The 14,323-nt window shown below is 42.1% G+C and overlaps 1 protein-coding gene across 8 annotated transcripts in view; it reads left to right on the top strand.

The window, feature by feature from the left end:
- MBNL2 (muscleblind like splicing regulator 2) overlaps window positions 1-14,323 on the top strand; it is a 154,968-nt gene that overhangs the window by 44,304 nt on the left and 96,341 nt on the right. For all 8 annotated transcript variants that reach the window (XM_004746120.3, XM_004746122.3, XM_004746123.3 and 5 more), the window contains exon 2: window positions 3,113-3,889. In XM_004746120.3, the coding sequence (XP_004746177.1) occupies window positions 3,716-3,889 (174 nt within the window). In that variant the 5' untranslated portion in view covers window positions 3,113-3,715. The remainder of the gene's footprint in view (window positions 1-3,112; window positions 3,890-14,323) is intronic.

The following is a 14,323-nucleotide window of genomic DNA, read 5'->3' as shown; positions in this document are numbered from 1 at the left end:
AATTAAGAATAAATAAAAAATTGAAATTTAGTTCCTCAGTGGCACTAGCCACCTTTCAAGTGTTCAGAAGCCACACAGAGCTGGTGGCCTCCTTACTGGAGAGCGAAGCCTCAACGTGTCACCTTTCTCCAGGGAATCTGTAGTCTGGTAGATCCAATACGGATTTTGGTCTGTGTGTTAGCAGAGTTTAGTCTTGTGTCAAAAGTTGGTTTCTTCCATCCTTACCCATCACTGGCCTGGCCATCTCCTCTGGTGGCCTTCCTTAACCTCCTTCAAATCTGCTCTCTCTCCCCCTTGTTCCGCAAGTACCTGCTCGTACCCATTCCAGAAGATGGAGGCGGTGATGGCCTAAGGGAGACAGTGTCTTTGACAACAGTAGCTCTGTAACTTTTAGGATAGAAACCGAGCAAGGGGAAGAAGGAGGGTATTCATGAGAAGACAGCAATATTGTTAGGTACAATATAGTGTACTTCCGTTTCCTTCTGGAAGGTCACAGGACTCTGGCCATCCGAAAGCATGGCTCCACTGGTTTTATTTTATTTAATTAATTAATTTATTTATTTGACAGACAGAGATCACAAGTAGACAGAGAAAGAGGAGGAAGCAGGCTCCCTGCTGAGCAGAGAGCCCAATGCGGGGGCTCCATCCCGGGACCCTGGGATCATGACCTGAGCCAAAGGCAGAGGCTTTAACCCACTGAACCACCCAGATGCCCCAGCTCCACTGGTTTTAAAAGCAAGTTCACCTCCCTAAATCCTGACCCGCTAAATTCTAGTTGGATTTTCATAGTCACTAGAAATGGCAATCGATTTTTTCCCGGGAAAATAATACTTTCTTACCCAAAAGTATAAGCAAATGGCCACCCCATTCACTGGACTGAGTTGAAAGCCTTGTTCCTGCGTGGTTTTGAGGAATACTTGAGTCATTACTCATTTACCTTCTGTGCATAAATACGTGTTTGCCTAGTTCTTTCCCTACACCTGAAGCCATGGCCAAGGTTGGTGCTGCCTTGGGGGTGAGTTCTCCTGCATCTTTGTTGTCCTGGAATATCAGACCCTGGTCCATAGGTCTCAGGGGCTCTATGAAATATTGTGTAACTTGAACTCGATGGGGCCACCCTATCATTTGAAACCTCATTAGTAGTCCCTTGGCTCCACGAAATCCCCAGGCAGGAATGTTTTCTTTCCCTTGCTTCCCTCCTCCTTTGTTCTCCGCGGGGGTTGGTAATGGGGGTTGAGGTAATGAGGGTGCAGGTCCAGGCTGGTCTGCGAAACCTGACCCAGAGTAAATTTGGTTATTAAACTCCTCTTCTTGAACTGCCTAGTTAAGCGAGTTGATGTTCGCTGCTGGGAACACAACGCTGCCGAACAGACAAGCAGGAGCCTGCCTGTCCCCTCAAATATTTTACACGTGGAGTTAGGTATGTGTCATAGCTCCCGAGCTTGCCAATTTCCTTAAATGCACATACAGTTATTACTCATTCAAACACTTCTGCTAACAAGTAAAAAAGTCCTGGGATGAAGTAGCGTTTCCTACTAGTCCCAAGAGGTGTCCTGCTAAATAAATGTTCTATGATCAGATAAGCTTGAGAGATGCCATTGTTTCTCTTCCCCTGTTAGAGACTCACTGGAGAGCAGACGAAAAGAAAACAAAACAAAACCCTATGGCAAGGAAGCCCGTTCGGCCCGGTTTACCTGGAATTAACGAAACCTAATTACCATGAGACCTACTTTTTCAGGGAACATTTCTGAGCCGTGCAAAAATTATTACTGCCTGAATGTATTTGTACATGCTGATTTTAAATAATCGACTTCCAGTTTCCATTAAGTTCTTATTTAAAATTTTTTAGAAGGACATCAAGGCGAGGTATGTGTTGAAAGTAGCTTGTAGCACGTAAAATTTATGAAAGTGATCGGTGTCTGATATTCAGTCTTTTATGCTTCCTGAACCCAGCCGTGTTAAATTTCTAATATTTTAATGGCTCTGTAGTCCTTGAAAATATTAAAAACAATGAAATATAGTGATTTCAGAAATTTGAATTTACTAATTATATATTTTAAAGGTTTTATTTATTTATTTGACAAAAAGAGAGAGCGAGATCACAAGCAGGGAGAGAAGCAGGCAGAGAGAGAGGGGGAAGCAGGCTCCCCGCTGAGCAGAGAGCCCAATGCGGGACTCGATTCCAGGACCCCAGGATCATGACCTGAGCCAAAGGCAGAGGCTTTAACCCACTGAGCCACCCAGGTGCCCCTACTAATTACATTTTTGTTGTAGGAATGTGATTTAACTCCAGCATTCCCCACAATGGAGTAGACTGTGACTCCATTAGAACCTAAACCGAACTAAGCTAAATCTAGTTTGCATTCATCCCTTGAGTCAATGAGGCGGTCATCAGTGAAATCGGTCAGTAAATATTTTTTGAGGCCCTAATGGCCATGAACTAAGGCACCAGGGACATGGAAATGACAAATACAAATAGTCCTTACCCTCTGAGTGCATACAGGGTAGAGGGGAATTCTAACGTGAAGGAAGTACTAACAGCAGAGAGGAAGCCTGAGATACCTAAAAATAAATACTAGGAGGCTTCTACCAGATCCATTTCTAAGTTCAAATCTCTGTAAACCGGAAAGGATGTAAGGGATAAGGAGTTCATGCTTCATTCAAAATGCCAATACCCGTATTATATAGGAGAGACACATCCCGAATGATTGTTGATAGCTTTCCAACAATAAAATCAATGGCCTAAATGTGAAATTAATCGGAAGCCACGGTTTGAATACACTGTTTTGGCAATGAGGCACATTAGATGGGGATTGTTTCGGAATGCCTAATTATTGTGTCTGCCACACTCATGTGTTTGAGTCATTCCTAACTTTTGGACTGCTGCCTAGATCATTTCTGCAATACGGTTGCAGTTGCGTATTCTCTCTCTCTCTCTCTCTGTGTGTGTGTGTGTGTGTGTGTGTCTCTAATGCATAACTTTCTTCACTAGCCTCTAAGCTCAAAGCTCGAAACTGCACTTTTGCAAATTCTAGATAAGAGCTGAAAACAGTTTAAAGTGTCAGTTCTACCGAGTTTGGGTGTAAGTTGATGTTTTCTTTGTGTTCTGCAGGTTTCGTGATTTAAAAGTGCCTGCGCGAAGTCACTTTTGCTGGAAGCTGCAGCTCGAGCTCTTGTGGCGTTCAAATCATTCTTCCGTCAAAGACACGTTACCCTGACCTTACAGTGGATGAAGATACCTCAATTGTCTGACTTTGCCAACTGCTCGATTTCAAAATTTGGGAAGGTTGGGAGGAAGGAGAAGTCCTGCCAAGATCTGAGCGTCTAGGTGGCTTATTTTCCAGCACCGTCAAGAGCGGTGAGCGTCAGAACTGAATATTCTCCCAAGGAGTGCCATGATCTTGAAGTCACTTTATTAAAAACAGTTGTGTCTGCAGATCGGTCAAGAGACTCGGACGTTTGCAGCCGGAGATGACACTGCGCGTACTTCTGCTGCGGCCCGTAGTCTTCAGGTGGGGCATATTGATTGATGAGTAACTGACCGCCGACAAATCCCTTCCTCACCGCTTCCTGGGTTGGACTTCACTAAGCAATTTATCACTTACCTTCAGACGCACATGTGGGGTTTTTCACAACAGTAGTTTCAGAATCATTGGGACCTGGATTGATTTCATCATTTGACGGAAACGAGCAGAGTCCCCGGCGCTTGAGCACCATGGCCTTGAACGTGGCCCCTGTCAGAGACACAAAATGGCTGACGTTAGAGGTCTGCAGGCAGTTCCAGAGGGGCACCTGCTCCCGCTCTGATGAGGAGTGCAAATTTGCTCACCCCCCCAAGAGCTGCCAGGTGGAGAACGGAAGAGTCATTGCCTGCTTTGATTCCCTCAAGGTAAGGGGATGCATTTTCTAGGTCACGTCAATGGCACATTGGGTTTCCCAATGGTCTCTCTTCCATGGTACTTGTATGGGAGTTCTACAGTTGTTTCTAGGTTCTGTTTTCTTGTTTGTGTTGACTATTTGAGAGACTTTCACCCACTTTTTTTTTTATACTAGGCATACATAAATTTTTCACAGACCAATGTTTAAATTAAAAATACATGATGGTATATTTTGGGCCTGGTATGACATTCATGTACCCAAGAGTTTTAAATCAAAGTCTGGCTTGTGACAACTGAAGATAAATATTTTATTAACGTTTGATCTTCTGGAGGTTATATAAAGGTGAAGAAATTGAATGTGTCACTTTTATGTGCCAGTTAATCTGCTTCTCCTCTCGAAGAATTCTCTACTCTTGTGGCTTTCTTTCCTGACCAAGGGCTTCCTGAAATACTTCTTAATAGGTTGTTCATTCTCTTTGGCAGTTTGTCATGGCTAAAAGAAATTTTTGAGTCACCCTCAATACTCCCGAGAACCCACTATGTGTAAGTTAACCATCGCAGAAGAAATGAATGTGATTCAAGATGGCATCCTTGAGCTCACTGTCTGGGAGGGAAAATACAGCATGTTAGCAAATTAACTATAATACTAGGCAGAAAGGGACACGTGCCTTAAGGGAGAAAGAGACCTCTGTGGGGATCCATAGAAGGGAAAGCTAGCTTCTGGCTGGCCATTTCAAGAAATTTTTTAGGAGATTGTAAGAGCCTAAGTATATACTGAGTCTGGTGGGACTTGGGATTGTAGAAAGAGAATTATAATGAAATATCTCATTGAAGGAAATAGGGGTGACTTAACCCATAATTCTTTGAGGTTTATTTTGCCCTAAAATATGGTTTCTCTGAATCTTAAGTTGTCTAAGACAGTTCTAATAAGATACATGGTCTAAAAAGAGCTTAAGGTTTACATGTCTGTAAAACTTCATATAAATAAGCTTACCAAAGAGTTAAAAAAAAGAAGTTTATCCGTGCTCTTGGGAAAACTCATGCTGTGGGTTTATAAAATAGTGATGTTAGCCTCTTCTTGGATATCGAAAGGTTGGGTATGTTTGGGGGATGATTTCTATCTTGAAGTAAGAAGTTACATCTTATGATATTTGTAAGTCAAAACTGAAATATGATTTCATATACTTAGATATGTCTTAAAGGGAAAATGAGTCTATACACTAAAAGCAGAAGGATACATTTATAGACCAAGAGAAGTCTTTTAAGGGTTAAAATCTTAAAAATTAGATAGGCTATTTATCTCAATAAATACCCCTATTTTACTACTTTTCACATAAAAAGTTTATTAGATTAGACTTTAAAAGTATGAATTATTTTTCTACACAGAAATAAATAGATGGATAAATCATAGTTACATAAAATATAACAGTATAAGCACATTTTTATATTAGTATTTATTTTGCTTTTAGTCAAACAAGTAAACTAAGTATGTATTTGCTTCTGTGGTTGTCACCAATGGAAACATCCACTATAAAAAGTAGTGTAGATTAAAAACTAGATCATAAGAACTTCAAGATGTGGAAACAGGTCAGAGATGAGAAATTAATTTTCCAGAGCATCCCCCTTCCTTTGTTGTATTAATCCAAACCTTCTTTTGTTGCCTATTTACTATGAAGCTAACGTTTTAGGATTAAAACTTCCAATTCTTTAAACTAGTTAAGGAAATATGAGGGAGATATACCCAGTGTATCAAGGCTAAATATTTCTTGAATGTCAAGAAAACAACAAGTTCCATTTCCTTCTAATTTATCAACTCCCTGTGGATTCACCCAGGACCACAATTGTTTGAGGATTCCAACCTATAGAGAAAGGATCCAGAACAGTATGTTTAGCATGAAAACATGAACAAAGCCATGAAAATGTGGAGCTTTAAAGATCATTTTCCAGAGTGTCTAGTAGAATCATTGTGAAGTGTTGAAGCAAAATTACATATTGCCTTAAGTTACCCGATCCCTTTGATAGTATAAATTTTCAGATTATTCAGTTTGAGTGTGATGTTATTTATTTTTAAAGTAGTCACAAGGTAAAGAATGTGAGAGGAGTCCACAGCCAGAAGAATAAGACAGACCCAAGAATCAGACCTGACCACTTCCCCACTTTGGGTGGGTCACTCCCTTCTTAGTTCTTGTCTCATGGGTAAAATGAGGATATTCGCCAGTGAAATTGGCTTGAGCATGTGCAACCCCCAGCACCATGCTGGCCCAATCACCTTGCAAGGTGGTTGTAAGAATTACGAGTTCTTACAGTGAGGACAGGTAAATAAAAAAGATAGTCAAGAATGGTAGCTAATAAGAAAAATTATGACGATAGACATACTTAAGCTGTTTAATCTTATTTACTCTTTTAAATAAGACCATGTCACTCAGTGGAACAAGCCTAAGACAGAAGTGCAAGGTTTGAATGAACTCTGGCTGGTTACAGGCAAATTATTGAGATAAATTACTATACCTCCTTGACCTCAGTTTCCTTTTATTTAAAATTGCTGTAATATTTCCAACTTCAGAAGGTTACTAAAAAGACTCACAGGCCTAAGATGTGAGAGATGCCTAACATAGGGCAAGACATGGTGGGGAATAGTCATGGTAGTTATTTTCCCTTCTTAATAGTATCACAGCATAGACAGTGATTTTGTTGACTGGCTTTATAGCCAAGATGTGTCCAACCTATAAAGCGTCTAACTTTATATGTGTCCAAACTCTTAAGAATCTTTGGTATGAGTGCTAACAGCTCAGTGATGCAAATTAGTCATGACATTACAAGAAATCAAGTTTGAAGCAGGCATTATTTTTGTTGTTATTATTTGCTACAAGATATTTTCTCAAACACTGTGGAATACCTTTATGCACAAAAATAGATTAAGAGGAAACTGTGTCGGCATATCAGTATAGAGACTGGTCTAGTGCAAACCCAAGTTATTCCTTGTTTTGTTTTATTTTTTGTTATGAGTCATTTGCATCTATGAGTAAATGTCCATAAATACATACTAAACAAATCTGAGGGTGGTTAGACAAGAGATTTGCTGAGGCTTTTGTGAACAGAATTGTACGTACATAAATACTTTCATAAAAGAGGATTCGGAAAATTGAGCAGAGCTCTTACGACAACTGGACTTTATTCCCAACTGTTACCTTTTTGCAGTTTAACTGAAACCCCTGAGCATGCATGGCATTTGTGATATTTTTTTTTTAACAGTGGATTTGCTTACATTTTTTTCCAAAAGGCCAGAACATTCTGGAACATTGTGTTTTACAAGCTAGGTTAACTTGACAAAATGCAAATTGCTTCGTGAGCAGTTAACTTCCCTGCAGCCTTGACCAACCCTATCTCTGTGCCTTTATAATCCAGGAAACAGTCGCCCTCACCGTTGAGATGTTTAAGATTTTTCTTTCCAGGTTCTTTTCCCTGTAATGGAGAGAGGAACTAATCTGGCTTGTTTTGCAAATTGAAACATCCAGAAAGGAATAAATGAATTAGCTGTAATGCTTTTTGAGATGAAAGATTTGGGTATTTACCACTTGATGAAGTATTTAATATATTTACTTCAACATGTTAATTCAGACTGAATTTAAGAAAGGAAACAATTTTTTAAATCATGTTGCTAGTTTTGACAAAACAGAAGCAAAAAACACTCCTAGAGTTATTTGGGGAAATTGTTTAGACTTTACATAATAAAAATTCCTTCAAAGACAGCTTGATTCTTTTAACACCTGAATGAGATGATGTCACTCCCCCACTGAAGGCCTTCCAGTGGCTTCTGATCTCACCTGAATAAAGACCAATCCTTAGGAAAGCTGTTTAGGCCTTAGGAGACCTGCTTCTCACCCCCAGTAACCTGACTACAGTCCTACCCCTGTCCCCTCATCTACCCCACCTCCTTGCCATTTCCCTGGACGTACCCACTAGGTTTCCACCTGAGGGTGTTAGTATTTGCTCTTTGCTCTGCCTGGAATATTCTTGCCTCAGTTGTATGAGCAGCTTGTTCCTCATTCCCTTCAGGCTTCCGATCAAAAATGCCAATGGTGAAGCCTTTCTGCTTACCTTATTTCAAATAGTTATTTCCCTACTACTGTCATTCTATTTCCTCATCATCTTGCTTTACTCTTCTCCCTAACAATGATCACCTTCTGATAAACCATATCCATACTTAGTTTTTGTTCATTATCTGCGTCCGCTCCATTCTGCTAGAATGTAAGCTCCATATAGATGAGGACTGTATCTTTTTTGACTACTGTTGTATCCCCAGAGCCTAGAACAGTGTTTCATACACATTAGATGCTCAGTAAATAATGTTGAATGATAGAGAGTGTTTATCAGGAAAGTATTCAAGCCTTTCAGATAGGGCTTCCATAATACGACTGTACAGTAGGGTGGGTGCATTTCTCAACATAGTCTACGTGACCAGCACCCCCTGGAGTTGTGCAGTGCACAACCTGCACAGTCATGTGCTTTGCCCCCACTCTCAATATCTCAGTAGATCTCAAAATGAGGGAGCTCTGTGCAGGAATTGGAGACACAAGTACGACCCTGGAAGTGTAATACACCATTGGAAAATTGACAAGTAAATTATTTCACTTTCTCTGAAGCTACATATGATGCAGAAACTGCTTTTTAATGTTCTCTCTTTGGTGCTAAGTTTCAAAAATGGAAAAAAAAATTAGATCCTGCTCAAGTTATTTACAGGATGCTGGCTGTAAGTTGGCTGGTGGCAAATAAAATTTTAGTCTTCATATGTATGGGTGAAAATTTTAAAATTGAAAATGATAGGTGACCATTTTGGACAGTTCGTAAAAATCATACTAAAAAATGTATGTCATTGGCCTTGACCTTAACTTCATGTTCTTGAATTGCTTTCAAATAAAGGGAAATTCTTTGTAGAAATTGTTTGAGTGTTGGGACACCTGGGTGGCTCAGTCGGTTAAGCGGCTGCCTTTGGCTCAGGTCATGATCCCAGCGTCCTGGGATCAGGTCCAACATTCGGCTCCTCGCTCAGCTCCGGAGCCTGCTTCTCCCTCTGCCTCCATCTGCCTCTGCTCACTTGCTCTCTCTCTCTCTACTCTCTCTCGGACAAATAAATAAAATCTTAAAAAAAAAAAAAAAAGAAATTGCTTGAGTGTTTTTAAAAATACATGCTCAATTCTGGCCTGATTTGAAAATATAATCTCAGTCAATTATTTCCTTACCAATAGAAATCTCTGTAGTCTTATAGAGCCCACTATCTGCCAGGCATTTTTTTTTTCACACCTTATCAGTTCCTTCCAACAACTCTGTGAGGTAAATATTATCCACCCAACCATTGTAGCTGTGGATGCAGATTCAAAGTTGTAAGTGACTCATATGTAACTTACAGATGGTGGGGAAGGGACCTACCTGGAGGTAAGTGTGACTCCGAAGCTGCCACCACCCTTTCCCTCCTCCTAACTCATTTTATAGAATAAATCATTGGTCTCACGAATTCTAAGTCTCCTAATATCTTAAGAATATTCATGTTTAACAAGCTTAGGATATTGAAGTGTCAAAAACATTTTAAATAGAAGCCCCCAGGAATAAACCAGTTTAGGTACTAAAAAAATAAATATTTGAAAAAGAGAGAAAGCAAGGCACATATATTTATTTATATTTGTATTTGTTTACAAACATTATACCATCACTAACTAGGTCTCTGTAACAAGGGTGGTGTGGCTCCATGATGTTGGTGTGTGTGTGCATGCCCATGTGATTCGGATTTGGGGTATTATGATAAAGCGCAGGACAGATACTACTCTTGGACCCACCAGTTCTACTTCTGGCATAAGAGGTCCATTTCCCTGTTATCCGACTTCTGCCCTCCAGGGCAAATCAGCCACTCGCCCCTTCCTGACATTATTCAGATGTCCATGTAACAGTTTATACCCCTGAGTGTGTGTCCCCGTATAAGCCCGTAAGCTTCCTAAAGGTAGGATTGCGTCTTACTCATCTCTGTGTCCAGGCACCTAGCATGGCATCTGGCACGTAGCAGAAAGGCGAGAATAGCCATTCACAGAATGCATAAATTAACAAAGCCATCCCCACAGCTTTTCAAAAGAGACTTAGGGATGATCATCAGTGAACTTCAGATCCCAAACGTCTCTGCATGGCTGTTGATCATTGTCTTCAACGTCTCTGTTTCGTTCTGTAAGCTGGCCAGCCCCCGCTTTGCAATTCTCTCCTGCTTTTCCCCACTTCCCCATGGTACACCCCTAGGTCTTCTGTCACCGCATCCTTCCTTCCTGTTTCACCTCTAGTGTGGCCTCTTGCTCTCCTTGCTCCTCTGTGTGGATACTGGCCAAGGCTCAGTGTTGGCCCTTCCTAGTCAGCTGGGTGATCAGTTCTGAAAGGGGGTCTGCAGCTCAGCATTCAGTTCCCACCTCTGTGCTCCTCCATCACCATTCTGGGTGTATGCCCTTTCCTGCCAACCCTCTGGCTCCAGACGCCCACCAAACACCCCATATGCATGGTCCATACTCACCTGTGGTTGCACGTATCTAAATCCAGACTCTTCATCCTGTCCCCACCCCAAGTCATCAGCCCACTCCATCCCCACACCCTGTTCCCCAGGCACAAAACCTTAGCTTGATCCTGACCACCACGCTGAGGGTCCTCAGGCTTTCTCTTTCCTTCTTGTTTCGGTTGTAGAGAAGTAAAGTATCTTTAAGAATGAATAAAAACTACAGAATTTTCCCCCAAATACAGACTATTGTAACAAATCTCAAGATCTCAAGGGTTTTATGTTGGCCTCTAGAAACTCTCTATGGACTGCAAGTTAAGAAACTCTCATCTACAGAGCTGACCCATACATGAAAGGGGGCACAGGAAGACCAGAGGGTCATTAAAGATGCTTTTTTGTTATTTCTCTGGGGCCAAGATTAGTACCTGATACCCCCTGATACTCAAGATATTTCTATGCTAAGGAAGAGTTTACCTCTATCTTCTGGAACAAGAGGAGGGCCATTGCTCCCGTGAAGGGCAGTTGGAACCCATTTAAGTTCTCGAGTGTCCTGCTTAGCGATAGCACCTATGTGGTGGGTATGAGTGATGTCACCTTCCTGGGGACACAGCATCTACCATCGAGAAACCTGCATTCGAACCTGTCTAAAATTAAGAATTAGACAAAATAATCTCTGTATTCATTTCCTAGGGCTGTCATAACAAATTACCAAAGACGGGGCAGCTTAACACAACAGAAATATATCTTCTGTCAGTTCTGGGAGCTGCAAGTCCAGTCAAGCGTTGGCAAGACCATGTTCCCCTTGACACTTCTTCCAGTTTCTGGAAACTCAGTGTTCTCTGGCTTGTGGCAACACACCTCCAATCTCTGCCTGCAGCTTCAGACGTTTCTTCCCATGCGTCTCTCTTCGCATGGTCGTCCCTCTGAGCCTGTGTCTAAATTTCCTCTTCTTACAAGGACAACAGTTACATTAGGTTAGGGCTCCCCTTTTCTGGTAGGACCTCATCTTCATTAGCCATAAATATCTGCCATGACCCTACTTCCAAATCAGGTCACCTTCTGGGGAATAGGGGTTCATCCTTCAATTCCTCTTTTGGGTGGAGGGGGACTTAGTTCAACCATAAGAATAATATCAAAACCTGGAAAATGTCAGAAATCAAACACTGTAGTCTAATTCATGAGCCCAGACTGGTTTCAGAAACTGTCTCTACACACCGCCCTGGATAGGCATGTGCTATCGTCGGAGTTGGCAAGAGAGAGGAGGCTTCAAAAACTCCAATCTTTGGTACTGAGTAGAAGGAAGAGAGATGATCAGTTGATATTCTATGATTGCAATATCTGTGTTTAAAACATGTGAAAATAGGTAAAAATATTTCGTAGAGAAAAATGGCAAATTTATTTTCTCTAAAAACCAAATGGGAGTAAAATATCTCTTTTAACCTTAATTATATTCTTTAATAATTACATTTATTTATTATTCACTTTGCCTTGGGCAGCGATGCTAACTTTTGTTCGTCTGTGTAGCAGTTTCTTATGAAACCATTTTCCCACCAAAGCTTAAGAAGAAAGACACATTTACCACGATTTGTTTAATACTCTTATTTTTTTCTCAAAATGGAAAAAGCATGTTGTCAGAACCCCCCTTCCTTTCGTTCAGACTTTCAGTTTTATTTTAGGACATTGCTAATACAATGGACAAAGCGAAGATTTAAAGTCAAAGCCCTGACTTAGGGGTCTGTATCTGAGCCCTGGCTTTTCTGTGTGTTATTGTACAGCTCCCCAATCTGAGCGGGCTCCAGGTGCCCCGACGACTCATTCATTCACTCACTCGTTCATTCATTCATTGCCTCTTTCACTAAACAAGAGGTGTGAACCAAGATCTGCAGAGCTCAGCAGGAAATAGGAGGGAGGCACTGTGCCCTCACCATTGGGGAAACCCAGGGACCAGTGCCGGCTGCAGAGGGGAAACTGAAGAACTCAGGACCCCCCTGAATATGACAGCTACCACTCACCCACGCACAGCTGGGGCCTGCCTTATGAGAACCTTGGGATTCTTTTTTTTTTTTTTTTTTTTTAAGATTTTATTTATTTGAGGGGTGCCTGGGTGGCTCAGTCCTTAAGCATCTGCCTTCAGCTCAGGCCATGATCGCAGCATCCTGGGATCGAGCCCCACACATGGATCCCCACACATGCGGAGCAGGAAGCCAGCATTTCCCCTCCTAGTCCCCCTGCTTGTGTTCCCTCTCTCGCTGTGTCTCTCTCTCTCTGTCAAATAAATAAATAAAATCTTAAAAAATAATTTTTACTTATTAGAGAGGGAGATAGCACAAGCAGGGGAGTGGCAGGCAGAGGGAGAAGCAGGCTCCCTGTTGAGCAGGGAACCCAGCGCAGGGTTCTATCCCAGGACCCTGTGATCGTGACCCAAGCTGAAGGCAGACACTTAAGGGACAGAACCACCCAGGTGCCCCAGATCCTGAGATGCGTTATTTTGGTGTAAAGTTTCCCAATTTCTAAACCTTAGCAACCAATTAAAATATTTTTAAATCCTGAAGTTCAAACAAAACATACCTACAGGCTAGATTCCATCTGTAGGCTGCCATGTTTAACTTCTGTTCAAAGCCAATAAACAAGTATTGATCGTGGGTCAGGGGTCGCTGGGCACTGGGACTAGAAGAGCGTACACCCCTCCTCCCGTCGGTAGCGATCACGAAGGGCAGACTGAATTTATCACCTGCTCTGAATCATCCCTGGAAGACTTTATGTACATTGTGTTGCTGAACCACTCTCTGGTTTCCCCTTACCTCACTGGCCATTCCTGCTCTGTCTTTCTTCCTGAGTCCTCCTCCTTCTGACCTCTAAATGCCCGCCTGATTCCGGGCTTGGTCTTTGAACAGCTCTGTGTTTCCTCATGGCCAGTGACCCACCACCTTACCCTTGTAACTCACCAAGCATGATCTTGCCTCGGAGCCTCGGTACTTTCTGGCGCATATTCCAGAGAACTGGACCCCTCGATGGCCTCATCCAACCAATAGCTCTACTCATCTTTCGTATGCTGAACATTTCTTAATTTCTAACTCTAGCCCTGATTTCTCCCTAAGCTCTAGACTCATGTGTTAGATCTCCCACCTGACATTTTTACCTGGATATTTAAGTGACCTCTCCCATTCAGTACGTCTACTAATAAGCTTTTGGTTTCCCCTTCAACCTACTTTTCCCATTGTCTTTGTTCTCAGAAGGTGCTGTTTATTCACCTGATCAAATAAAACATCTTGAAACCCAGCTTCAGTCTTCTCTTCCCATTACCACCATATCCTCCAGCAATAAGTCCTACTTTCTCTGCCTTCAGAAGATATCCTAAATTCTATGACCATCCTGGCTGCAACCACCACATGTCACATACGGACTTTTGTAAACCTATGGAATAGCTCTGGCTTTTGCCACACCCTCCTTAAGCACAGTGACCCATAGGTCGTGTCACTCTCTTCCCCAAATCTTCTAGGAGCTTTCTGTTTCATTTCTGACCTCACAGCCCCTCTGACCTGCTGCCCTCTGGCCCCAGAAGTCAACCACGCTCCCCCTCACCACTGAGCTCCTATCACACTGGCCTCTTTATCCCTTAGGACCCTCTGCACTGCCTGCTCTCCACTTGGAATGCTCTTCCCCCCCACGGAGCTGCCTGCCTTAGGTCTTGACTTTGGTCTGGGCTTGGCTCAAAGGGCACACATCTATCCACAAAAGCCAGGCTCAGAAATTATCCTGATAGAATGTGATCTATCTCTGTAAGGCACGGGGGTCCCATTGTTCTATCCCTGTACCCAGCGCTCGTGGGGTGCCCTGTCGTACTTGCAAATACATAAATGTATCCTTAAGTCTTACACTTGTAAATGCCACTACTCTCACAAAATTCAAATCACTTCCTAGG

The sequence above is a fragment of the Mustela putorius genome, unplaced genomic scaffold (genome assembly GCF_011764305.1).
Source record: "Mustela putorius furo isolate JIRA1106 unplaced genomic scaffold, ASM1176430v1.1 tig00000551_pilon_pilon_pilon, whole genome shotgun sequence".
Lineage (NCBI taxonomy): Eukaryota > Metazoa > Chordata > Mammalia > Carnivora > Mustelidae > Mustela > Mustela putorius.
This window is presented reverse-complemented; position numbering and strand designations above follow the sequence as displayed.